Here is a 25869-nt window from a genome sequence, read left to right on the forward strand (position 1 = left end):
CAAGATGTCAGCAAATCTGCAGCTGCAATTGGCAGATGCTCACCAAGATCATCAAGACAGTTAAAGACTGGAAAAATACCGAATTGACATTATTGAAGTGCTTTATTTTTGTTGTTAGTTTTGCACAATTATGTGTAACCTCTACAGTTTTACATGATTATCCCAGAAGATCAGCAATTTCTAAAATATTCAGAACCACCTTGATCAGATTAAAGTCATTGAAATCACACATTTTCCCTACTCTCACGTTTGATGTGATCATTAACTGAAACTCTTGATCGGTATCTGCCTGATTTTATGCAATGCATTGCTTCCACATGGTTTACTGATTCGATAATTGCATGAACGAGGAGCAGATGTTCTTCAGATCACATGCCTTTACACTAGGCCTTTCATTGAAAAAGTTTTACAGAGAATCTAGCCACACTGTTTCTACTCTTACTGTTTATTACCACATACACACATTTCTCCAAATTATACCCATCCTGATGGAGTATAACTATCCCTGACCCATGCATAAAAATGTTTTGCATGCCAATTAGTATACCATCAAAAGTTTTTTTGGGTTTTTTTGTTTCGTTTTTGTTAAGATTGCCTTCAGAATGAATGGAATTAGGAAAGGACTTGCAAATCTAATAGAAATGCATGGTCCATGTCCACTCACTAGATGGCAGGAGATAGCATTTTCTGGCAATAGGGCAAGTTTATGGGTCTATTACATAATCCTGGAAAAAATATGCGTAAAAAAACAAAACACGTAAGGAAAATTTTACAGCGTGCAATAAGGATTTAATTTTTTATGGTATTTCCATATTCCCAGCATTGAATCAAAGCATCATTTACGTGCAAGGAAACCAAAAAATGCAAGGAAACAAATCTAGGGTGAGGGAGAAGGAGAACTGCTTTTCATTTCTAAAATCCAATCAGCCATTCCATTTATGTTGGAGCAAATCTAACTTCTTGCCCATAGTACAACAATTACTAGTTCCTTATCTGTACCCAGTGTGATCCTTTACAAGACCACGCCCACTTCTTTAAAGGTGCTTTCTAATTGGTAATCCCACAGGGCGAGGGGACAGCGTGACCAGGCGTTGACGCACATCAGCGAGACGATCTTATTGGACGACAGAACTGTCAGTCAGGGGGAAGGAGGCCGGATGGGAGGCTGCTGTCAGAAGAGGCAGTCAAACAGAGGTTTCCGTGTCGGGGACTGCGGGAAACTACCCTGCGAGAAGAAAAGGAGCAGCAAGTCGCAGTGATCGGGGAGACAGCCCGGGCTGAAGAGTGGAGCGGAAGGCTTTACAATCGAAGTGGCAATCCGTTTCTCTCTCTTCTTTTTAAAGACACCTTTAGTTTTTTTTGTTGTTGTTGAAGAAACAGGCCTTTGGAGATGGGCGACAAGGCGGGGACCAGGTAAGAGTGTTTTATTTTGTTTTTTAGTTTAAGGTTGAGTGCCATCGATCAGAGATCAGGGATTAGGGTTAGAACAAGTTCAGTGTGTTTTTTCTTTAAAATGTCACGACTCTCGACCAGGGAGTGACACAGGGGTGAAAGAGTGAAATGAAGGATTATGCAGCAGTCGCAGGAGAAGACGGACTCGGCGTGTGGTCGTGATCTCTGCACACCCCATCAAGCACTTCATCCTCACCGTCCAGTCTACTGACCTGTTCAGATCGATCACTAGGGTGGGGTTATAGACCACCGCGTTCACAACACCCACAAAAAAAGTGTGGGCTGATTTCCTGCATCCACCAAGCAATGATCATCTCAACAAGCAAAGAGCACCAAGTGCACCATCACAGCCTTTTATAGACACGCTTTAATTAAGAATGCATTGTTGCGTGGGATCGAGTTGTGCTTTGTTGAGTCTATTGATAAAATCACACACACACACACACACACACACACACACACACACACACACACACACACACACTTCAGTGCAATGTACGCAGCTTGCAAACAGGATCTCAGTGTCAGTGTTGATTATGTTTGTTTAGTTATTTATTTCCACGAAAGCTGTTGCATAAATCCAACTAATCGGATGCTGCATGCATCGTGAGAGTCATGTAGATCACTTCCGATCTCAGCTTTTAGAAGAAGAAGAAGAAAAAAACAAGGGGCCTCGGTGTGTTTCCTGTGTTTTAGAGAAAGAGAGAGAGAGAGAGAGAGAAAGAGAGAGAGAGAGAGAGATTGCGCGGGTTGCTTTAGAAAGCCTTTGGATTTTCGACATGAATCTTTCTGTTTATTTTTTTGTTCAATAATATTAAAGACCCCTGATGTGCTGCAGCAGCAGACTGACTCTAGAGGCAGTTGAGTCGTGGGCGAAGGTGTACGTGTACAGTTTGATGAGTAACTGAGCCACCTCTTTAGTTTGGACTCCTTCATCTCTCTATCTGAGCTCATCTATTGTACAAGGCTCAGTCCAAAACCTGCTTACAATCACGGCTCACTAAACAGTTGCACTCCTTTACACCATGCATTTTTCCAGTTTGCACACATTGTAGGGATGTCCTTCGTGTTTGGCTTTTCCTGCTCTTACCGCATAGGTATTCCTTTTGTGTGTGTGTGTGTGTGTGTGTGTGTGTGTGTGTGTGTGTGTGTGTGTGTGTGTGTGTGTGTCGTGACGTCATTCCGATGTGTGACGCACTCAGACACGCCCCTCGCTCTGCACCCCGTGATGTGAAAACATAAAGCTGAACCCTATGCCTGTTCACCTCCCCCCCACACACACCCTTTTTTCTTACTTTATTTATGTATGTATTTATTTAATGTTATTGACTAAGGAACTCTTCAATTTTCCTGTGAGGACATTTAATGTGTCCTGGGAGGTGATGAGGTTTTAGTGTTGGCAGGCTGAGCATTGTCCTGGCCAGCTGTTATTTTTAATCAGGATGGGCTGGGAAAACTGTCACTGGGGAATAAGTGGTGTGCGGAATAAAACACGCTGGGGCTCGTTGTTCTGGGAAAAATCATCCGGAGCAGAGTGGTGGTTTGGGCTGTTTCTGCGTCAACTGGTTTTCAAGAATACAACTCTTTTTTTAATTTAAAATTGTATTTATTTATTTATTTTTCACTCACATGTGCAACTTTGAAAAAGTAAATTAACCATGCACAGTTGCTTATAGTATTGTAGAAACGTCTACGAGACAAGCTCAGGGCTTTTTATCGCTTACACTATTGCAACTAGTTGTTCCAGTCGTTCCATCACCAGCTTCTGGTTTTTTTTCTCTCTTGAAGTGCAAGACAAAAATGCAGCTTGTTATATCTTGTTAGAAACTGTAAATCTATATTTGCCCTGTCCTAAAGACTTTCCCATACAATAAATTTATTTAATGTTTCAAATCACTGACACTGCAAACTCAATCCATATACATAAACATCTCCCTACAGAAAGCTTCACCGTTTCAGGAAACTCTATTGTTTGCCATTACATAAAAACACATTGTTCTGAAATCTGTTGAAATATGTCTGTTGACTTTGATTATGATTGCCGTTCACCAAGTCTATGTGAATGAGCTTTTACTATAGAAACGCTAATATTATGTATATTAATAAATAAGTGTCATGTGAATTATAGCCAGACTTGTTAATTAAGAGCCATGCACTTGTTTGTTTTTAATCTGTTTGATCTTACTTGTTAAACACACACACACACACACACACACACACACACACACACAGACACAGAATACACGTCTTAATAGCAGCGCCAACTTTTTTTTTTTTCCAAAACATGGCAACAGAAGTGTTCAGCGGGTCGGGTTAATCACAGTGAAGATATCTGTATCAGGTGCTGGGTGTTATTTAAAGCTTTAATATCTGCATCGTCTTATAAAATAGAAAAAGGAACACCCTTATATAAAAAAACAGGTCTACATTTAAACTGTTTTTCATTCAAATGATTTGTTTTCTTAATTTTTTTTTTTTTTTAATAAAAGCAAAAGTTGGTATAAACAAAGATGCTAATTGGCTCTGGGTTTTTTTCAGCCAGTCAGGGTTTTTAAAGAATGCACATTTTCTTTGATTTTACTTTATATAAAGTGTACAATGATTGTTTTTATATCACAATATTTAAATCATATATTGGGTCACCCTCTATAAACGGCTTTGTTGCTGTGACATTCAATTAATAAAGCTACAGTTCAGGTTGGATTATAAAGAAATTGGCAGAAACTGTTATGGATTCACCAGAAGTTATAGTTTAGCCATATTTTTTATGGTTTCTGTAAAGAGATAAAGGAAAACCTATGCACACTTTGTTTTGCTTCCTGCCTACATTATGTATTTCGAGCTTGGAATTCAAATTCCTTGGTCTTGTGAGCCAGTAGAGACGACGAAAGCGAGACTGTGGTATGTTTGGTTGTAAAAAATTTGAAGCTGGACATCATATGGGTCTGCCTTTTATTATGTAACAGACACATACTGTATATAGCGTGGCTGTTTGTTTTTTTTTATTTTTTATAAAAAACATATGGCAACCAACATACGCTAGCATTTCTTTCATTTGCCATGTTGGCACGTCTGCAGTTAAACTAACGTGGCAAGCCTGCATGGGTGTTTGTACTGTACGATCATTTTTCCTTTGTGTGCAGGGGAGTTGTTGTTCATCACCAATCCCTACCAAAGCAACCAGTGCAGAACCAATTTTGTTTAAACTCTTATTAATTGACACATTCGCAGTGCAGGGCGCCAGAGGTGGAAGTGTCATCACCTCATCAGATTACATTTACAGACATCAAAAATCCTGTACCCATATCTAAACCTGTTCTCTAGCATTTAGCTCACCATAAAATATGTGTTTTTAAACCATTTGCAGGACTATAGTGCTATGTCTTTGCAGCCCTGGTACTGTTTACTGTATTCACATATATATACACACGCTCATAAGTATAACCGTTCTCCATTCCTCATGCTTAAAGGTTGTGGGCACTCTGTATTGTGGGTGTAGTGTGCATCTGGCTCGCTCACCAGTGAAGGTTGGCTGGAGGCTGCAGGAGATTCGGTTGGCTTGCTTCTCCAAACACACTAATCTGTCCACTTAACCCCGTTTTCCCCACAGCGAAATCCTTCCTTCAGCTCCCCAGTTCCCCCATCTTTTCCCCATCTGATTTGCCGCCTTTCTTATTTATTTGAAGTATTCTAAATACAACACGGTGCACAACCCGAAAAGCAAAACACTACACACTAATTCTTTAGTGTAGAACTTTCTGTGCTCCTGGGACACATCAGTATGCCATTAAAGCGAGATGTGTAACTTAATCGATATGTTTACATGTCACATCTAGGTGTGCAGTGACCTTTGAAAGTTAAACTAGTTGTTTTATGCTCAGGCAGTGGAGGAGCGAATCAAAGCACATGTTTGTGTTTTCCGTCTTCTAACATGAATATTGGCCCTGGAAGGCCACGGGAATTAGCCGAGGTTCATCAGATGTTAGACTCAGCAGTGGTCTGAGATTTTTCATCCCTGCGTTACACTTTTTGTATTGAAGAAAAAAAAAAAATTTAATACAGTTGTGATAAACAGTATATATACACTATAAGAAAGGATGACCTGGTAAATGCAACCATATTTAATACGATATATATTCGGAGCATTTTCTTTATTACACAGGCTCACTGCAACTAAAATTGAAAAAAAAAAAACGATTAGAGAATTTGGCAATTATTCCAATTTTCAAAAGAGTCTGTGCTCACTGTAATTTCTAGATTCCTGTTCCTGGGCTGACAACAGTGAGGTCTAGCATATTTACCTTAAGTTTTGAGGACTTTGCACATGCTGAGCTACTTTTCTGATCACCTCGGCTGTAAAGAGTGATTATTTGACTTCACCATAACCTTCGTGTCAGGTCACACCAATCTAGACATTCTAATCTGAAAGCTCTCATTCTGCACCCTGAATGCTTTTTCTTTTTTTCCCAGCAGCTACGGAAACAGTTAAACCAGTCCACCATATACTATAGAATCCCATTCTAGTGTTCAATATAAACATTAACCAAAGTGCCGACCTGTATATGCATGTTTTATGCATTGGGCTGTTGCCACAAGATTGGCTGAAAATATTTCATTATGACGTGACTGTGCAAATCATGCAAGTGTATAGTGAGTTTATATAACAATTATATTAATTGCTTGTGGTTTATATTGTATAATTTTGAAAAAAAAAAACATAAACATAAACATTTCTCTAGCAGCATCTCAGAGATGACCGAACTGCCAGCTGGACAATCTATGTTCAGGATGTGCATAGTTAAAATGTAGTTTTTAGTTATGATATAAAGCAGATGTATCTGATGTGTCTGATGTATGGAAATTTCCAGTCTGTAAATGACTCTTATCTTCCATCTTTATAGAGGTTTTTACAGATAATTATGATGCCATAAAAAAACCACAAGCTGAAAATGATTAGCCTCTTGCTTAGTTTAATCATGGAAATAGACTTGCTTGTGAACTTTTATTCAATCAGATGTCTGGTTTATTTCTTTGTTAGAATATTTCAGTGTGTGGCTTTGAGGCTCTTAGGGATGCATAAGATCTAATCTAATTAAAGTTGATCATTCTAGTAGTCAGTATGTGTTTTTAATTTCTTTTATCTGTATAGGGCTGGTTTGGTTGTTGGCTTTCTTCCATCCTGACTCAGCACCCAAACCAGTTGTTCTTGGTGTGGCTTCTATTTGGATGAAATGAAAATCCGTTGCCACAGCAGGCTTTTGTGGATACAATTGCTGACCTCTGCTCTAAAGGATGCAAAAAAACTTAGATCTGAATACGAAAAGGGAATGTCCACACTTTCTGGAGAGCATGTTAAAGTTACAGTGTGTATAGAGTACAGCACGCTACTGTGTTTAACCAGGAATCTGGTGTAGCAGGGGTTAATCAGTTACCTTAATGTCCAACTTATAAACACTAAATCTAAAAGCACATTCCCTCTGGTCTCATGTCTCTGACTGTTTATAATAATACAAGGTTGAAGGGGAATGGTGTTCTTGGAATGAACGAGATGAAATGATTTTAGCTTTGCTTGCACCACTGTAAATCACTAGGATAATCGAGAGGTAAGGGATTAAAGTCAGAATTAATAAATTGAGTTTAGAGATTCATGAATATAATGTAATATGTGGTACTTCGTGTTACAGTTGCCTTTTGACCGCTTGAACACTGCACGACTGACAAAATTCTCTTCTTTGTACAAATATTTTTTATTTGCTTCTCTTTGTTTCACTTTTTCTTTTTCGCTATGCTCTCCTCTGTCTCCAGCATAAACAGCCCTTTCTCTGTCTCTCTGTAAGTAGATGACCCTCCTGACCTCTGTGGCTTCATCACTCATCACCATAGTAACTGTCTTGTCCACTACCAGTAAAAGGCCGCATACTCATACTGTGCTGTGACAAAAAGTGTTTGCTTCCATCTGCTTTATAGCCAGTAGTACGCAGTGAAAAGCTGAAGGAAAGGCTTTATGGCAAGTGTTTTAGTGTTAAACAAGTCATGCACGTGCTTCAGAGCATAAAAATCACCCATGCTTCCTTCGCAACAATATCATAAATGTATCGATGGCCACATGTGACTGTTCTTGTGCACACAGCATTTCCTGGGATGCTTACGCCTTATGTACGCTTGAATCACGTTCATTTCATGTGCTGTGGTTATGGGAGCTTGTGTTTGATAATGGCACCAGGAAATGCAAATTTCTTTCTTTTAATGAGTTTATGTCAATGAGCTTTATATGTAGTGGATATATTATATTGTGTTAAAATGTTACACAGATATTCTCCCTCACAGCAATTAATTGCATTTGATATGTGCTCAATCTTATACGAAGCTTGGGATTTGCAGATAGATAATATAGATCAGTTTCTGACCAGTACGAGGGTGTGCACACTATGACCAAAAGAATGTGGATGCATGACCATCACAGCCAGAAGAGCATTTTAAACCTCCCTTTCCAAACCATGGGCATTGTTCTTGGAAGACCCTTTAGATTTTGGGAATTTGTCTGTGTGGATTTGTCGATTCCACCACATTAGTGAGGTCAGGCACCAACGTTGGACAGAACGGCCTGGTGGTGTTCCAATCCATCCCACAGTTTTTCAATGAGGTTGAGGTCAGGGCTCTTGAATGCATTCAAGCTAATCTTGGCATGTTTTCATAGAGCACACTTTATGCACCGGTGCATTTCGATGATTGAACAGGTTTGGTCTAGGCCCCTTTGTTTTTGCAAAAGGAGATACACTATAGTCATGGTTGAGTCATGTTCCTCCAACTTTGGGACAAAAGTTTGGAGAAAGCCCTCATGTGGGGTGTCATACTCAAGCGTCCAAATACTTTAAGCGAAATGGTGTTTTTATTGATAAACACTTGCACATGAACATCTGTACACCACTTTAAATAATGGCAAATGGCAAAATGCTGTAAATGTACATTTAAATGTAATGTCAATTATTTTCAGAGTCCAGTGTTGTGTAGCAATTTGTCAGTATAAAAGTCTGCTATTGACTTTTGTGATTCTCGTCTGTATGACAAAAGCAAATGTATTGCCAAATGTATTACACTGCATATGTAAGTAAAGTTTTTTTTGAGCTCCATCGTCTAGAATAATAAACCGCAAGCTTCAGATTATGCTCACATTTTGTCACAAGAGCCCCGACTTTCGCAACTCCTGGATCTTGCAGAAATATTTCAGTGTGAGCTAAGATCAAAAATTTTTTTACTTCTGTATTAATTTGGGTCAACACTGCATTTTTGCACAACACATATAACTCGGCAGCTGTTGAGTCATAAATATTGTCCGTGTGTCTTTTTTTTTTTTACATCAAGGCAATAACAGCCAGTCTGTAAAAAAATTGGACAGTCATTTTCCACACCACACACGTCAGGAAGTTCTGAGAGGATAATGAAAAAAAAAATCAGGACACATGTCAGGAGACTCGACCTCTAGTGTGGTCCAGATATAACGCTTAGCTAGTCGAGCATGCACAGTGTTAGAATGGCCTGGAATAAGGTTTGTAGCACTGGTGTTGATGCAGTTGTGTGAATGCAGATAACATGAGGAAAATTTGTGTGATTTGTGTTCTGTATTAGAGAGATTCTGAATCAAGATGTGGCCAGTTTTTTCGAGAGAAACGAAAAAAACGTTTCTCTCTAATTTTTTTTTAATACATCTATGAGTTTGATATGTGGAAACGGTTTACAGTGGTTTAAAAAATCAGGCAACATCACCATGTTTTAATGCGTGAAGATTTATATAGTGTATTTTGCTCAGCTTGTCTTAGAAATAGTGTGCAGTGTGTAGGCTGTGGATGCGAGTGTGTTGCACTAATGTTATACTCAAACCCAGAGCTTTGTCCCAAAAGTATTGGGACACCCAACGTTTCTAGCCATGTGTCTTTTTTTTTTTTTTTTTTTTTTTTAACCACAAAATTGGAGGCAAACATTTGTCTCTGTATCTGGTAGTATTTAATTTTCCCTTTATTTGAACTAGGCGACCCAAACCTGTTCCAGCATGACAATGCCCCTGTGTACAAAGCAAACTCCATGAAGATATGGTTTACATTTGTTGAAGTGGAAGATCTTGATCTTAGTATCTGACATATTAAACATCTTTGAGATGAATTGGAATGCAGACTGCACTCCAGTACCTGACTTTACTAATCGCCTTGTGAGTGAATGAGCACAAATCTTCAAAAGCACACTCCAAAATCTAGTGGCACATCTTCCCAGAAGAGTGGTTATTATAAGAGCAAATGAGGACAATTGGACAATACCTTGAACAATGTAATTGTTCTGCTTCCCCCAAGTGTCCACTATAAATCTCCCTTAAAAACTATATTTAACTGCAAAAAAAAAAAAAAAGGATTAATGACACCATTAAAAGTATTTAGGGAAAAAATAAGCGCACAGTACAAAACAATTTGTAAGCAACATAGTTCACTAACTAGCTTCATAATATCACTTGTTTCTTTCTGTTTTACGTGCGTCTTTTGATCATCTGATGAGGCAGTGATGCGTTAATGAGTTCCTGGTGCATTTATTTACGAAGAAAATGGACTAAAAAGTCCCCTAGGTTTTTACTAAGATTATTAGGACTTTAGGTTATTGAGTCATCAGTCTTTGTCTGATCTTTCTTGATGGTTTTCTTTATAGTTGTTTTGGCCACATCTTGATTCAGAATCTTGATTACAGAATTGCACTAGCATTCTCCAGAGATAGAGAAGGTTTGGTCTTTTAGTGATTCACTTGATTGCAAAAAGGTCACATCTTTTACAGGGTTGGAGTGTTTAGTCTAAAGCTTGTCACCACGAGTAAACAAGTCTATTTTGCATGTTTTGAGTCCGAGACTAAGCACTAAGATTTTCCTGGTGCTCATTGGCAATTGCCACTTTTCTGTGGAAGTAGGTGGTTCTGGGGGCATAATTATTGCTTATAGAGTTCCATTGAAAGCCAAAGTCTGCCTTGCAATGCAATTAATCATTCATTTTACACAATGAAATCCACTAGTTGTTGTGATCCGGGTTTATATTCTGATATAAACCCGCAGACTGCCGAAGTGGTTAAGGGTTAATTTAGCAGCCTCATTTTTTTTCTGAACGAACAGTCCAGTAGACGGTCACAAGGTACATGATCTCAACTCTGTTTTATGAGCTTTGTGTAAATTCCTAAGCTGAATACGTGTTGTGGTAAGATCGTTCTTCTTAATGAAGTGAAGCCACTGCAAAGCCTTTAAACACACACCGATCAACAACTACAGGAAGTTTTTAAGTGCAGGACTTGTAATGATTGCTCTTCCACAGGGCCACATGTAGTGCGGCATAACTTCCTTTTGTTAAACCTGCTGAACTGAATAATAAACCAGTTTTGCTCAGTCAGGTCCCCGGTGCTTTTTTTCACTGACGGGTATGTATAGGAGAATGCATTTCTGCAGCAGTGTGTTCTACGTCAGCAGCAAAGCGACTGACTTCATATGCTTGTGTGCTAAATTACATAACTCATCATTTGTGATTGGCCTGGCCAATTTCGAGTCTTGCTGCATCGGTGAAGGTGTGTGTGTGTGTGTGTGTGTGAGCGCGCACTTACGACATAAACATCTGGTTTTATGAATCTGTAATGTTACGACAGAGGTCTATTTGTATACATCAGTGGACACTTGCCTTGTGTAGCTCTTTTTGTAGAACTCAAATGACTTCCTATTTACTCTTTAGTGTCAAGAGACGTTTTGATAGTGGCACAAGCTGAAAATAGTAAATAGTGTCTAAGTCTGTAAGGTTAATTCTCACATTATGGAAAGCAGAAGCCCAAAAGAATGACTCTTTTAGAAATATTTGCCCACAATGGGAAGCAGCAATGGAAAAACCCATTTATCAGCACAGCACATCCCTGACGTAAAAGATTTGTTGCTAAGGAGAAAAGGTTTTTAAGTTGCAGCAAGTCAGATAAAAGCACAGATGAAAGGGCTGACGTTTTTACAGGTAGTTTGCAGTTTTTAGATCTCGTGCCTGAACACTGGTGCTTTATTCAAATGTGAGAAAATTAAGTGTTTGGTTAGATTTTTGCACAGAGCAGCATTAGTTCATGGGGTGAAAGGGGACTCCTGAGAGATGCTCACACACTGGTGATGTATGTAAGGTACATGGGCTTGGAGGAAGAACAGTTCTGTTGCTAGGGGCAACGCAGGATTTTGTATGCGTTTTTGTGTATAATAGTGATAAGTGATAATAACCAGAGATGTGTAATGAGACAGAAACTAGAGATAGATATGTGATTTGAGTGTTTAGACTACAGCAACAGTGTAACAAGTGATATGTGAGTTCCGATTTTCTTAACTTTATGCACTTGGGATTCAAACGATTGGCTTAATGATTTTGACTAATCATATGCAACACATTCCACATATGTTTTCTCTGGGTCAGCTTTAGGTTCTTCCTGTTTTTACTTCCTGTGTACAACTTAACAAAAAAAATTTGAATATAACTATATATAAACTATAACGTGTTTCATCTTATTCTGTCATACACACAGTATATGACCTCTCATTAAATGTGTTCAGAGACGTTATGAAAAAAAATTGGGCTGTCGAGTAAAGACCATTGGGTTATCTGGAGAGTGTTTGTAGTTGTAGTTTGTAGGATTTTTCAGTCCCGCCTCAAACCGTTCCCAACAGATTCTGTATTAAAAAAAAGTATTAGTAATTTTATTTTCAATGCACTGACTGCTACTTCCCACTACTCTGCTTTTTTAAAAATGTGGTTTCTCTTGCTTCCCTTTTGAATATGAATATAAAAGAAACAGAATATAAACAAACGTTTCGTTTTATTTTTTTGTTTGAGTTTTTGTGTAAATGATGAACATGGACATAAACAAGGAAATTTACAGCAACTGAAACGTTATCTTATAAAAAACAGTCAAAAGTTTTGTTGTGTTGTATGTTCCTTTATTAAATAATGAATAATATCTGTAGCACTCAAAGATTCTCCTCTGTCTTGCGCTTCAGACATTTTGTCTTTTTGTGCTCTAGTAGTTACCGCACATGAACCACGCGAGAGTTAGAGTCCGACCCTGTGCCTGTAAATCGTTTTATTGTATTTTAGCTACCATTGTTGCTTTTGTGCAGAAGATAGAAAACAGTTTATTTGTTTTCAGTAATTTATTAAAATATATATATTTTCAAGACCATTTTGCGGGAGTCAACCCTCAACCCGCACACAGGAGTACTTTTCCCAACCGCACCCACATTCACCCACCAAATCCTGTCCCGAGCCGCACTCGTTTGTAGCTAGGACCGGTAACTTTGTTTTGCTAACATCTAAACAGTAAATTTTTCACAATTTTCACATTTTTTAATGATTAAAATTCCATTTAATGCCAAAGAAAGTGTGTACTGTGGTAAATCATGTGCTGTAGGCTACAATTTGGCCTTTACTCTATTTCATCAGAGCTGGATGTGTTGTACACAGACCTGCGCAACAACAGCAGCACTCTCTCCACACCCACAAGAGACAAGCAATACAAGCGACTTGTTGCTTGCTAGCATGTATGTAGGAGCAAGTAGATCATACACTGTAACAGGACAGAACAAAATTTACGGTTTAATGTGTACCTTGGTTTTTAAGTCACGCTTCAGTTTAATTCCGGTTCGGTTAGGGAAAAGAAATGCAAAACATAAAATTGCTTGTTGTTATTAATTAACACAGTTAATTATTATTACAATTTTTTAAAGAAAATTTGAACGGTTGTAAATTTTTTAAATAAAATGCATGCTTGGTTAAATAATATATAAAATAATAATTTATATTTTATACAAATAAAATTGAATAAATCTATTGAATGCAATGCACTTTATTATATTGATTAAATTGAGTAATTAAATTGGAACAAATTAAATTGATTACATAAAATCAAATAATAAAAAAGAATAATATGTTTAATATTAATAATTTGTTAGACCCCATTTGTGTAATACAGATCTGTGTGTGTGTGTGTGTGTGTGTGTGTGTGTGTGTGTGTGTGTGTGTGTGTGTGTGTTTAGATTTAATATAAAAAATTTGAAAGATATTATCTAATTACCGTAATTTCCGGATTATTAAGCGCACCCAAATATAAGCCGCACCCACTGAATTTGACAAAGATTTTTATTTTGAACATAAATAAGCTGCACCTGTCTATAAGCCGCAGGTGTCTACATTAAAACTAATGAACTTTACACAGGCTTTAATGAAAGACACTGACTGTAACATGGCTTGTATCTAAACAGTAGCCCACCAAGAAAGTCATTGTTCACTGTCTTCCTCCTTTCTTTCACAACAATTTATCTCAGAGTTTTTTCTTTTGGCATCGTCGTGCGTTTAAAAATCACCATCGGTGAAGCTTTTCTCCCGATGCCGTGCAGCTCAGAACACAGGTGAAGTGTGTTTTTTCATGCCCGGTTGTTTTCAGCGTGACTAATGATTCGCATTTCCTGTTGACAGTCTGAGTGAGCGGCAGGTCAAACATCAGAGGAACCTCATACATATTTATGATGTGGTGCGGCCCGATTCAGTGGGAGCGCATCTGATTTAATATAAAGAGTTTCATTGTTTCACCTGAACCCGTTCTGCAATTTCATTGGTTTAATGTTACAGGGCTCAGTTTTTTGGTTTGAAGCTTGTGAAACTGGGAAAAACCCAGGAAAAATTCATAAACTGGCCGCTTCGTTGTTTAGCCGCGGGGTTCAAAGCGTGTTATAGTCCGGAAAATAGTGAGTAGCCACAGTGACACAGTGCTAACTCTCTAGTTTCTTTTTTATTTTTATTTTTATACCCCTGGCATTGTTGTGTATGTTTTCATGTTAATAATTTTTAAAAAATGTGCTCAAAGTGCAAGGCGTAGACTAAACAAACTAATGGTTTGCCACTTAATACGTTCCAAAGGGAACTCAAGGTTTGAACTACGTGCCACATGTAAAGGGGATTGCATTTGGTACCGGAAATTTTCAGTACGAATGCTTGTACCGTTACACCCCAGCACTGTGAACTACTAACACTAGATTTTTTTGAAAACATATCTGATTCCTCTGAAACCTACCAAAGCCACAACCTATAATTAGTAGGTGCGTATCTTAACCAGAGATATTAGCTTAGAAGCTTGAGAGAATGTGAGCTGGCCTGATCTGATTGAGACCAGTTACAAACTTGATTGAAACAGTAAGTTTGAGCAAATGTAGAATGTTAGTATCTGATTTATTTGTCATGTCTACTTTCAGGTAAAATCCAAACTGATAGAGATATTTTGAGCACTAAACAGATACAGATACTGATAATAGCATTGTGTCACATTTGTTTTATTGGAAATGTTTTACAGAGGAATAAACATAGAATTATTTTATCTTTTCAAAGCCCAGTGATGGTTCTGAGTGTATTTGACACAGATATAATTCCCAGCTTTTCTCCTCCCTGACCTACCTTTATGCTAATTTTCAACTGTTGTTCTTCTTGCAAATTTCTGACGTCAAGCAGCGTCACACACAGAATGACAAAGTAAACACACGGCATCTGATTTTAATCAGATTTTAAAGCCACACAAGGTGTTGATTGCAGATTTCAGGGGGACAAGGATTTCATGTTCTTCCCGTTCTTCCAGTTCTAACTGTAGAAAATCCTGTCTTTTTAAATGAGTTATCTCCAAAAAATGTGATTTGAGACCAGCCCAATCGCCTTATTTCTTTCTGAAGAACTCCACGAATTTGAATTTTCTCATCTGTCTTCCTTATTGGAGCTAGGGGGAAACTTTTTTGTTTGCCTTGTGGCTTGCTGAAATTTGGATGCAGTTTGACTCTACATCTCTATTAGATGCTTTTATGGTCTCATTTGACTGAATGTAGTTCTACAGGATCCAGTGGTTATGGAGAGAGTTTTTTCTCTCTTGCTTTCTCTTGTAGTTCTGCTTGTACTACATGCTTATACAGACATAAACACGATATCCTGTTAATTATCCTGTTAATATATCTTCTGGGAAGATGTTCCACTAGGTTTTAGAGTGTGGTCAGGTACTGATATTGGGTAAGGCCTGGGGTACAGTCAGCATTCCATTTCATCCCAAAGGTGTTTATTAGGATTGAGGTAAGAGCTTTATAGAAAGCCACTTAAGATCAACCCATGTGAAACATTATTTCTTTAAGTTCATTTTGTACACCGAGGCATTGTCATGCTGGAACAGATTTGGGTCTCCAAGTTCAAGTGAAGAGAAATTATAATGCTACAGCCTCAAGTGTGTGCCTCCAACTTTGTGGTAACAGTTTGGGGAAGAACCACATTTGGCTGAAAAAGACAGGTGTCCCAATATATTTGTCCATTTATTGCATGTCCTCCTTGTGCTCATATAGGTTTCCTGGAGGTCCTTCAGCTTCTTCCTCCCTCCCCCTTAAAAACATGATGGTGGGCAGATTGTTGAGTGAATGTGCATAGTGTTCCATTCAAGTTGTATTCCATTCTTATACCTAGTGTACTTGGAATAAACTCTGATCCACTGTGACCCTGACCAGGACAAGCACTTACTGAAGACGAACTAATTGTATGTCGTATCACATTAAGTCACTGTTCATGTGCAAATTTGTGCAGAAATCTTCCACTTCCATCAAAAAACAATTCTTGCAGCCTGCCAAAAACCGACAGTGTGGGGTCAAGAGGACATTTGTTTTTGTTGCATCAAAGGACTATGGAAGTTTGGTTTAAAAAGAGGTGCTTCATGTGTACCAAATTGGATGTTCTTCTACAGGACTGAATGTAGTGTTGAACGTTCCATTGTAAAACCTTGGAGTGTTTCAGCCTATATTTTCCTGAGGAGGATTTCCACTCGATTCGGAAGAAGCACAATAGAGCAAGATTTTGGTGGAACCTAAAGAGTATTAGATTTTTGGAAGAGCCAATATGGCCTGGTGTGAATTTCATGTTCCAGGTAATCAGGTCAAGGTGTTGTATGGGGTTGAAGTCAAGGCTGTGTGCAGACCATTCGTTTTTCCAAACCAGCCTTGGCGATCCATGTCTTCATGGACAGTGCTTTGTGCACAGGGACATTTGTCCTTCTGGAACATGTTTAGCCATCTTACTGTAGTTCCATCAGCACACAGTGACATTCTAGACAATTTATACACATTTGTGGGAACACTTTGTAGTGTATATCAACATCAGAGCAAGGATTTGATAAAAAGTTTAATTCAGGGCATAACCCAAAGCAACCTTCTTAGGACGTGAAAGCCTCTGATGAGTCGAATTAGAGAAAGAGAAGCATAAAATACATAGCACAAAGCTGGAAAGCTTTAATTCCAAAGTGCTGAGTGTTTAAATGAATGAGCATATGGGTGTGGACAGCTGAAGGTGCTGCTTAGTGATTCAAATGTATCATACAACTGGATTATACAAGTTTAAAAAAGAGTTTAAGTAAGGTGTTGATGTACAATGAGCTGTCAGGATTGGATTATGTCATGGTTATTTTGTTAATCGATTATTTGAACGATTATTTTTCTTTTTTTTGATTAATCGGATTTAAATGATTACATAATTAGATGTTTTCCTATTATAACTAGAAAAACCCTAATTAAAAAAAATGCAAAAGCCACATATTGAGTTTCTTCTTATTCTTCTTTTGGCTGGTTCCATTAGGGGTCACCACAGCGGATCATCTGTCCCCATACCACACTGTCCTCTACATCTGCCTTTTTCAAACCAGCTACCTGCATGTCTTTCCTCACCACATTCATGAACCTCAACTTTTCCGCTTTCCTAGTGGCTCCATAATCAGCAGTTTCCTACCGATATACCCCATGTCCCTCCTCTGCACATGTCCAAACCAACTCAATCGGGCCTCTCTCACCATGTCTCTAAAACGTCCTACATGCGCGGTCCCGCTAATAAACTCGCTTCTAATCTTTACCATCCTCATTACTCCCAATGAAAATCAGTTAATCTGTCAATGCCACTGTCTCTAAACCATTAAACATAGCAGGTCTCACCACAGTCCTATACACTTTCCCCTTCACTCTCACAGATACCCTTACCTCATCACCTCTGTTCCCTTCACCTACATGCCCATTAAAGTCTGCCCCAATCACCAATCGTTCATTGCTAGGTACACCTTTTACCACTTCATCTAACTCACTCCAGAATTTTTCCTTCTCCTTCATCTCACAGCCGACTTGTGGAGCACAAGCACTGATGACATTTATCATCACCCCTTCAACTTCCAGCTTCACATTCATCACCCTATCGGAAACTGTCTTTACCTCCACTACACTCTTACTGTACTCTTCCTTCAGAATCACCCATACACCATTTCTCTTTCCATCCACACCATGATAAAACAGTTTAAACCCCCCCCCCCTCCAATGTTATTGGCCTTACTCCCTTTCCACTTGGTCTCCTGAAAACACAACATATCTACCTTTCTCCTCTCCATCATATCAGCTGCCTCTCTCCCTTTACCTGTCATAGTACCAACCCAAACCTCCACTCTCCTACACTTCTCCTTTTCCTGCTGTCTCTGTAGACGTCTTCCTCTTTTCCTTCTTCCTCCTTCGGCCAACAGTAGCCCAATTTACACCAGTACAATTTTGGCTAATAATACCTGTGGTGATTGTTGGTAACCTGGGCCTCAACCAATCCGGTATGAAATTCTGATTAGTGTTCAGCATATTTGATTTGGCACATGTTTTACGCTGGATGCCCTTCCTAACGCAACCCTCCCCATTTATCCAGGCTTGGGACCGGCACTAAGAGTGCACTAGCTTGTGCCTTTCTAATGGCTGGGTTATATTGAGTTTGGGGATTTTTTTTTTTTTGCAGTTTGTTTTATTTATTAATTTTTTTTACATCATGAAAACCTACCATTTTAACAGGGGTGTGCAGGCTTTTTATACAGACTATATAATATTTACATACAAATGAAACCATTCAGCGAGCTCTCATGCTCTGTGGGTGGAGCTGAATCATCCTGGATGAGACTACTTCCATTAGGACTGAAGCATTTCATTATAGAGCTGCAAACTGATTTGAAGTAACATATACCTCTAAGGGGACAAGTGGCCACAAAACATGCCAGAACATTTCCCCACGACTTCACAGAGCTAGAGGGTTTTTTTTATTCACCCATTTGTATTTTTGGTGGCAGTGAATGTGTTTTCATGTGTGCGTCTGCTTTTTCTGTCTCACAATATAGAACGTATAGTGGCCCTTTATGTATATCATCATGCCTACACACTCACACACACACACACACACACACACACACACACACACACACACACACACATATCCACACAACAGGCAACAGGAACACACACGCGGTTTTGGTGACGCAGGCTGCGTATTTGGAAAGGAAGGCAACGGATGGCTGACCTGACCTCCCCCCCCGCCATGTTCACAGTACCAGTGTGCTTTTATTGCTGTCCATATGTGTGTTCATGTGCGTGTCTGCCTGTGCACTTGCCTCTTTAATTGACCCCTAACCCAATCTATTCCATCTTCCAATTTGTTTGTGTTCTCAGACGTTAGTTTTTATGATGTGTGCTGCCCTCTATGTCTTTCTGCCCGTGTTTTCTGCCTGTCAGTTATATGTACGGTATAAATGTGCGAATTATGACTGAACATGGAAGCTAGGACTTAAGTTTACAGGGAAGCTGCAATATCTAAAGGTGTTATGGGATTAGTGGTGGTGTGGTTTGATGGTAACATGGTGGGAAGATTAGCAGCATACCCACAAACATCCTCTTTTTAATTATGAGTCTTTGGGGGCTAATACTTTGCACCATTAAAGAAGATACATAGATCCTAAAGGTGAACAATCGTGTGTGCAGGTGTGTGAGTCTAACCATGTGCTTGTATTCACAGTTAAGGCGTTTTGAATATTTAATGTAAAAACATAACCTTTTAAAGCATTAGTACAAAGACTTATCTTTTCCTTCTGTATTTCTCAAAAAAGAATGTAACTTTTCATTTCGAACAACTGAAATAGACAGTACTTGTAAATATAACTGCAAATATAAAGTCCACTTTTCTCTCAAATGACCCAGCTGTCTAAGATCTCACTCTGTTATCACAAATCAAGTTTCATAGACTGATATATGAGCCAGTGAGCCACAATAAGGGGTCCAACATTATATTAATACTGAGTAGGTCTATGTCTTGGCTGCTTTAAAAAAAAATGGATGGATGGATTCCAGAAGATGTTGGAAATAATCCTTAGCGATTCTGGTCCATGCTGACATGACTGCATCTCACAATCCCTGCAGATACTTCAGGTGTTTTTTCATGCATTCTACCACATTCCAAAAGTTTACTGCTAGATTTAGATCTGGTGACTGGGATGACCACTGAACTCCCTGTAACGTTCATGAAACCAGGTTGAGGTGACGTTTTCTTTGTGCACTTGGTGCATTATCCCGCTGTAAAATGTAACATGCAACAACATTCAAAACACTCAATACTAAAATATTCATTACTTGAGACTCAAAGCACTGTTGTACGTTGCTCTGGATAAGGGCGTCTGCTAAATGCCTCAAATGTAATGTAAATAGGCAGCAGCATTTAAGCAATGATTGATTAGTATTAACAAGCTTTAAGTATGTCAAAAAACAGTCCTCACATTTATTACACCACCTCTACCAGCCTAGAATTTTAACACAAGGAAGTTTGTGTTTAAGGCTTTATTCTTTAAGCATCAAATTCTGACCCTGTCTGTGTGCCTTCGCAGAAATAAAGATACATCAACTCAGACAACATTTATCAGGTTTTCACCTGTTCAGTTTTGGTGATCATCTGCCCACCACAGCTCAGTATTCTGTTCTTGTCTGACAGACGTGAAACCCAAAGTGGTCTTCTGCTGTAGTTCATTTACTTCACCGTTTGATGTGTTGTGTTTTTCGAGATGGTCCTCCCCTCACCACATCACATTGTATAGAGTGCCTGCGGCCCTTTTCTAAAAATAGTTGTTTCCTACTTTGTTAAATCATTGTTGATAATTATTATGAGAAATCATTAACATGATCAGTGTCTTCAAAAAGATGAATATCATGAATTATTAATAATAACATAATAAAAGATAAATTGAGCAAATTTTTTATTTCAGGTCAAACTGAAAACTGTGTGTATCAAACTGGTAGCCCTTCCCATTAATCGGTACCCAAGAAGTAGCTCCTATTTTCAAAAAGGTTGGTGACCCCTGGTATAGAGTGATTTATATGAGTTATGTGACCTGTCTTAGTTCATCTCCCTCATCAACAAAGGTGTTTCATTTTACAGAACTGCCAGCCACTTGATGCTTTTTCTTTATAGCACCATTCCAAGTAAACTCTAGCAGTTATTGAAATACTTAAACTAGCCTGTTTAGCACCAACAATCACACCACAGACAAAATCATAGAGATTAATGTTTGTCTCAATCCGGTGTGAACAATATATGAAGCTTCTGGTCTGTAATGCATCATTTTATTTATCGCATTACTGCGAGGTGATTGGCTGATTAGATAATTTGATAAATGTACAGGTGTACATGTACAGGTTCCTAATAAAGTGCTCAATGAGTGTAGTTATTGTGGGAATAAATGTCTTGGGTTTGGTGCAAATAAGTCCCAGTGTTTAGCACCAAAAAGGTGTATGGTGTAGAAGAAGCCAAACTGTTATAAAGCCGTAGTAGGACCAAGGTGTTTGGTGCTCTATAAGACACACAGCATAATGTCTAGTTTTTGTGGTTCCCGAATGGCTCTGATGATGGGTATTACACATGTACTCAATTGCACGTTACATTTACATTTACAGGCCATTTGTTTTACATTAACTGCACTAATGAAGATGTTTTTTGTTTAGATTTTGATCAGTCAATTTCAAATGATAGACTTTGAATGTGTCAGTGTTTCATCATTTTTCTCTCCTTTTCCTCGTTGTAGAACTAGTGAACATTTGATGCCTTTTTTTTTTTATATAGGCTACAGCAAAGTGGTAATCTGCTATTAAAATGAAAGGAAAATTTTTTTTATTGTGCCTCATTTATTGTTAAGAATCAGGTTTGAAACAGGATGTGTATGTGAACTTCATTTTTGTTCACACTTCCTATTTATACATATACATCATAAGACTGGAGATGAAAGAAGTAAAGAAAGATGGCAGTGGTAACCTTTTTTTAGACTTTGACACTTAGATGTCTCTCAACACCTTTAACAAGTTTAAGACATGCAACGCTTATAGTGTGTGTGTGTGAGAGAGAGTCAGTTCAAGGTTTGGCAGAAGAACTTTTCTATTGACTTGTGTTTTTCTATTATTATATTTATTTTTGATTAAACCTCTAGTCAAGGTTCTGTTTGAAAATCAGTACTGCATATTAAATGACATATTAATCCTAAGTCAATAATTTTGTGAGTGTGTATGGTGCTTATGCGTGTGCAGTACATGTGAACACCTTATATTTCAAGTTTTCACACCTATACAATAAGAACAGGAAATGAGTGGGCTAAAAAGAGGAAGTGTGACCAGCACGTGATTAAGCAAGAGCACTGACTCTCTTCTACTCTTCCTTCCTCTCGTTCATTCTGCCGAATCGTTCCGTTAGTTTTTTGCTGCGCCACTTTTTTGTCCCCAGCCTTTGTTTTTTTTTTGTTTGTTTGTTTTTTTGCATCATCTTTTCTCTATATTTGTTTTCTTTTCCTTGTTGTACCCATTTGAACTTGTTGTGTTCAAGCACCGCAACTTCGTCATTGTATTGTCATCCATTTTTTTTTAATGTTTTTAGAGAAGAGAGATAGTACACCTCGTGTCTTCAAAAGTAGAAGGGAATGTGCTTTAAATTAATTTCAACACTATCTTTAGTCAGGCGTATTAAACCCAATTATTCATTAACTACAGGAACTAATAAAAGACCGGACATGCCTGAGGAAATAGTTTGGGGTTAAAGTTTTGAGGATTCAGTTTTAGCTGAGCTTTTATTTCTCGCTTGAAATCACATTTCGGACCTCATCTGAGCTAAAGTCAGCATTTTCCTTCCTGCTCTTCTATCACATTACTCTAAGCGACACATAGGACATAAAAAATCATGGTGCAGCGTGTAAGTAAGAGAAATGTGGAGGCAGGGCTGGGCTTCCTTGGGTGAGCAAGAGAGGAAGTGGGGGATGCGAATGTTTTTGATTATTCTGCAAAAGCACAGGAAATCTCCCCTCAGAGAGAGAAGGAGAAAAATGGCAGAGGGCGTTGCTCCTGTTGTCCCACTTTGTGCCATTCTAGACATTGCAGCTTCCTCATATCAGATGTGTACCTACGAGTAAACCATATTCATGATCCTGTCAAATAGCAATGTGGCATTCTCTGAATGAGGAAATGATGTTAGCATGTCAGCATGTTTTAGGGTTAAACTCTGAGGAAGTGTGTTCACATCGATCTTTCATCATTTATTCTTTTAAAATTTTTTTTTATTTCACTCGTCGTGCTGAAGGAAGTAATCGCAACAATTTGCAAGATGGGTTTTCATGAGAAAGCTCATAGGTCAGCTTGGGTATACAACTGACAGAAACTGCTGATTAAAAATGTGATAAAAAGAAGTTAACGTGTGTGTGTGTGTGTGTGTGTGTGTGTGTGTGTGTGATATATGATATATATTTTATATGTTTATTTATATTTATGTGTATAAGTCTTTTATTCCACTCGAGGTAGCATTAGGTTCCTCTTTCATTGTATTCATGCATTTCTATGCAATTTCCTTTCCCTTCCTTCCAATTTCTACTGTCTTGTGCTCATTTTCATTGCTTAAATGGCAGCACATTTGAACCGTATCAAGAGACTGGCAAAGTAATTTTGCGAAGCAGAATGACTTTTTGAAACGGGGCCAGCATGGATCATGTGTGCCTGTGCTGTTGACTTGCTGTTGTGTGAAAATCTGGCTTGCTCTGTTTTTAAAGAATGTGTCTCTGTTATCAGTCACAAGTGTCAGTATAGGTCATTCATACAAGAGAGACGCATGTGAGAAAGGGAGAAAGAGACACATGGTGAAAAAATGGAGAGTTATAGTAAAAAAAAAAAAAAAGAAGACGTATAGACACGGAGAGAAAGAGGCAAAACAGAAGGAGAGAGACAGAGAGACACACTGAGAAAGAAAGTGACTTGGAGAAAAAGAAAGGGAGAGGCACCAAAAAAAAGAGAGACAGGGTAAGAAAGCAAGACAAAGAAAGGGAGGGGCAGAAATCATCAGGGAGATGGAGACATATAAAGAGACATAAAGAAGCACAAAAAGAGAAAGATGTACATAAGGAGAGAAAGAAAGTGAGGTAGAGGGGGAGAAAGGAAAGAAGACCAGTCCCATTCCCAACATGACACGTTAAAGTGAGTGGTATCGTTTTGTAAAGTTCACAGAATCGTGGTCTCTTGTTAAAGATGCAAAGCAAAAAGAGGTTTGAGGTTTGAGGCTTGAGGTTTTCTCTTTCAGGCAGGAAGCATTCGAGAAAGATTCAGATCATTGGTAATAAAAATAATCGTATTGGAGGGAGTTTTATTTTATTTTTTGCGGATTTTGTACACTGACTTCAGTGCTGTCACATCATTTTTTGGGTTATTTAAATATTTAACTAATCAACACTCTACAGCTAAAAGTGTTCCTGCTGGACAGCTACATTTTCAGCTGAATTCTATACATGTATAAGATCCCCAGCCATAACTATTGTAGACGCATGTCATACGTTCTTCCCTCACCAGGCCTTTCAAATAAAGGTTGCGGCCAGTGTTACATATTTTCCTCTTCATTTTCCTGTTCATCCATTTTTCTTGCAGCGACTGCACTCCTTATTCAAAGTGAGCAAATTATGTTCAAAAGTTACGTCAGTATTTACATGGCGACCGATTTCGGTATTTAGACCAGGTTTACGCAGGAACCTCAATCAAATTTCTGGATGGCTCGTTAAGATTAGGGAAATGACCTGTGGCCTACCGATTATTAAAATTGCGCACACTTACGTAGAAGTATTTTTTTTAAGCATTTTTCTCAAGAAATATTTAAAAAGAGGATTTGTACTTTTCAAGCAGAGATGGAATTGAATTCCTTTAGTCTGTCCTTATTATTAATGAATCACATATTTTGGGTCACTAATTTGGTAAAACAGCTATTTTTAGTTAGCAGTGAAGATGGACGTTCTATGTTACAAAAATTTATTTTGTCCTGACATTTCCTGTGCGGCTCGAGATTATAGCCCTTTCCTCCAAAATAATGGTTTTATTAATAGTAAATGCTTTGTAATTAGGGTGAGCTTTTTTTTCCCCCTCCATCTCCTTTATTATACAGGGATGGAAAGGGATTTACTATTAATAAGGCAGAACGCACAATGGCTGGCCATGCCGCTTTTAGTTGTAAGTGGGTATAACCCTGGCGAAGGCATTATGAGCCATTATGAGAGGTATTTCTAGCAAATTGGATCTAAATAATTGACAGAGTCCTTGTGTTCATCGATTATAAGCTCCATGTTTAAATCCATAGCTGGCATCAGGATCAAGGTCGACACAATTTCGCACGCATTTGCATCCCGGCCCTCATTTTTACTTCTTTCGTTTTTTTTTTTTTTTTTTCATTTCAAAACTTTGCATATTGTCGACAGGCATTTCATATCCTCTTAGTTACAGCTGTACTGACAATCAAATGTGTGGAATTATACACTATATGGACAAATGTTTGTGGACACCTAACTATAATATTCTATGTGCTTTTTAAACATCCCATTTAACGTCCATTTGCTGTTATATAAACTTTCACTCTTTCTGGGAAGATGCTCCAATAGATTTTGGAGTGTGCATGTGGAGATTTGTGCTCATTCATTAGGTGCTGATGTTGGTTTAGGAGGTCTGAAGCCATTCCATATGTGTTTTAATAGGGTTGAGTTTAGAGCTGAATAGTAAGCCATTCAAGATCTTCCACTCCATCCCATGTAAACTATATCTTCATGGAGCTGGCTTTGTGCACAGAGGTATTGTTATGCTGGAGCAAGTTTTTTTTAGGGTCTTCTAGATCAAGTAAAGTAAAAATGTAATGCTACCACATGCATAAACATCCTATACATTTGGCGTGTCTTTATCCCTGGGAACAGTTTGGGAAAACATCAGAAATGGTCACATAAAAGTCAAGTGCTTGTGCTTGTGTGCACCTGGGGATGTTGGACATACTGCTGGTCCTGATTAGCCACAACCATACAGGTCTATACTATAAAACAATGTTAAATTAATGTATGGAGATTAAAGATATTGACAAACATAGCATGTAGCTATATGACAACGATTTGGTTGTATGGTTTATAATCTAATAGTATAATATCACAAGATGAATACATACATGATAGAGATTTTAGGACCAGTTCTGTATTGTTAATATGTCGAACTTTAGGTTTATT

At 38.3% G+C, this 25869-nt stretch overlaps 1 protein-coding gene across 1 annotated transcript in view; it reads left to right on the forward strand.

Moving 5' to 3' along the window:
* Positions 1–1122: 1122 nt before the first annotated feature.
* arrb2b (arrestin, beta 2b) overlaps positions 1123–25869 on the forward strand; it is a 47897-nt gene continuing 23150 nt past the window's right edge. The window contains exon 1 of the mRNA XM_083540811.1: positions 1123–1413. Coding sequence (XP_083396937.1) covers positions 1391–1413 — 23 coding nt within the window. The 5' untranslated portion in view covers positions 1123–1390. The remainder of the gene's footprint in view (positions 1414–25869) is intronic.

The sequence above is a fragment of the Silurus aristotelis genome (genome assembly GCF_946808225.1).
Source record: "Silurus aristotelis genome assembly, chromosome: 5".
NCBI lineage: Eukaryota > Metazoa > Chordata > Actinopteri > Siluriformes > Siluridae > Silurus > Silurus aristotelis.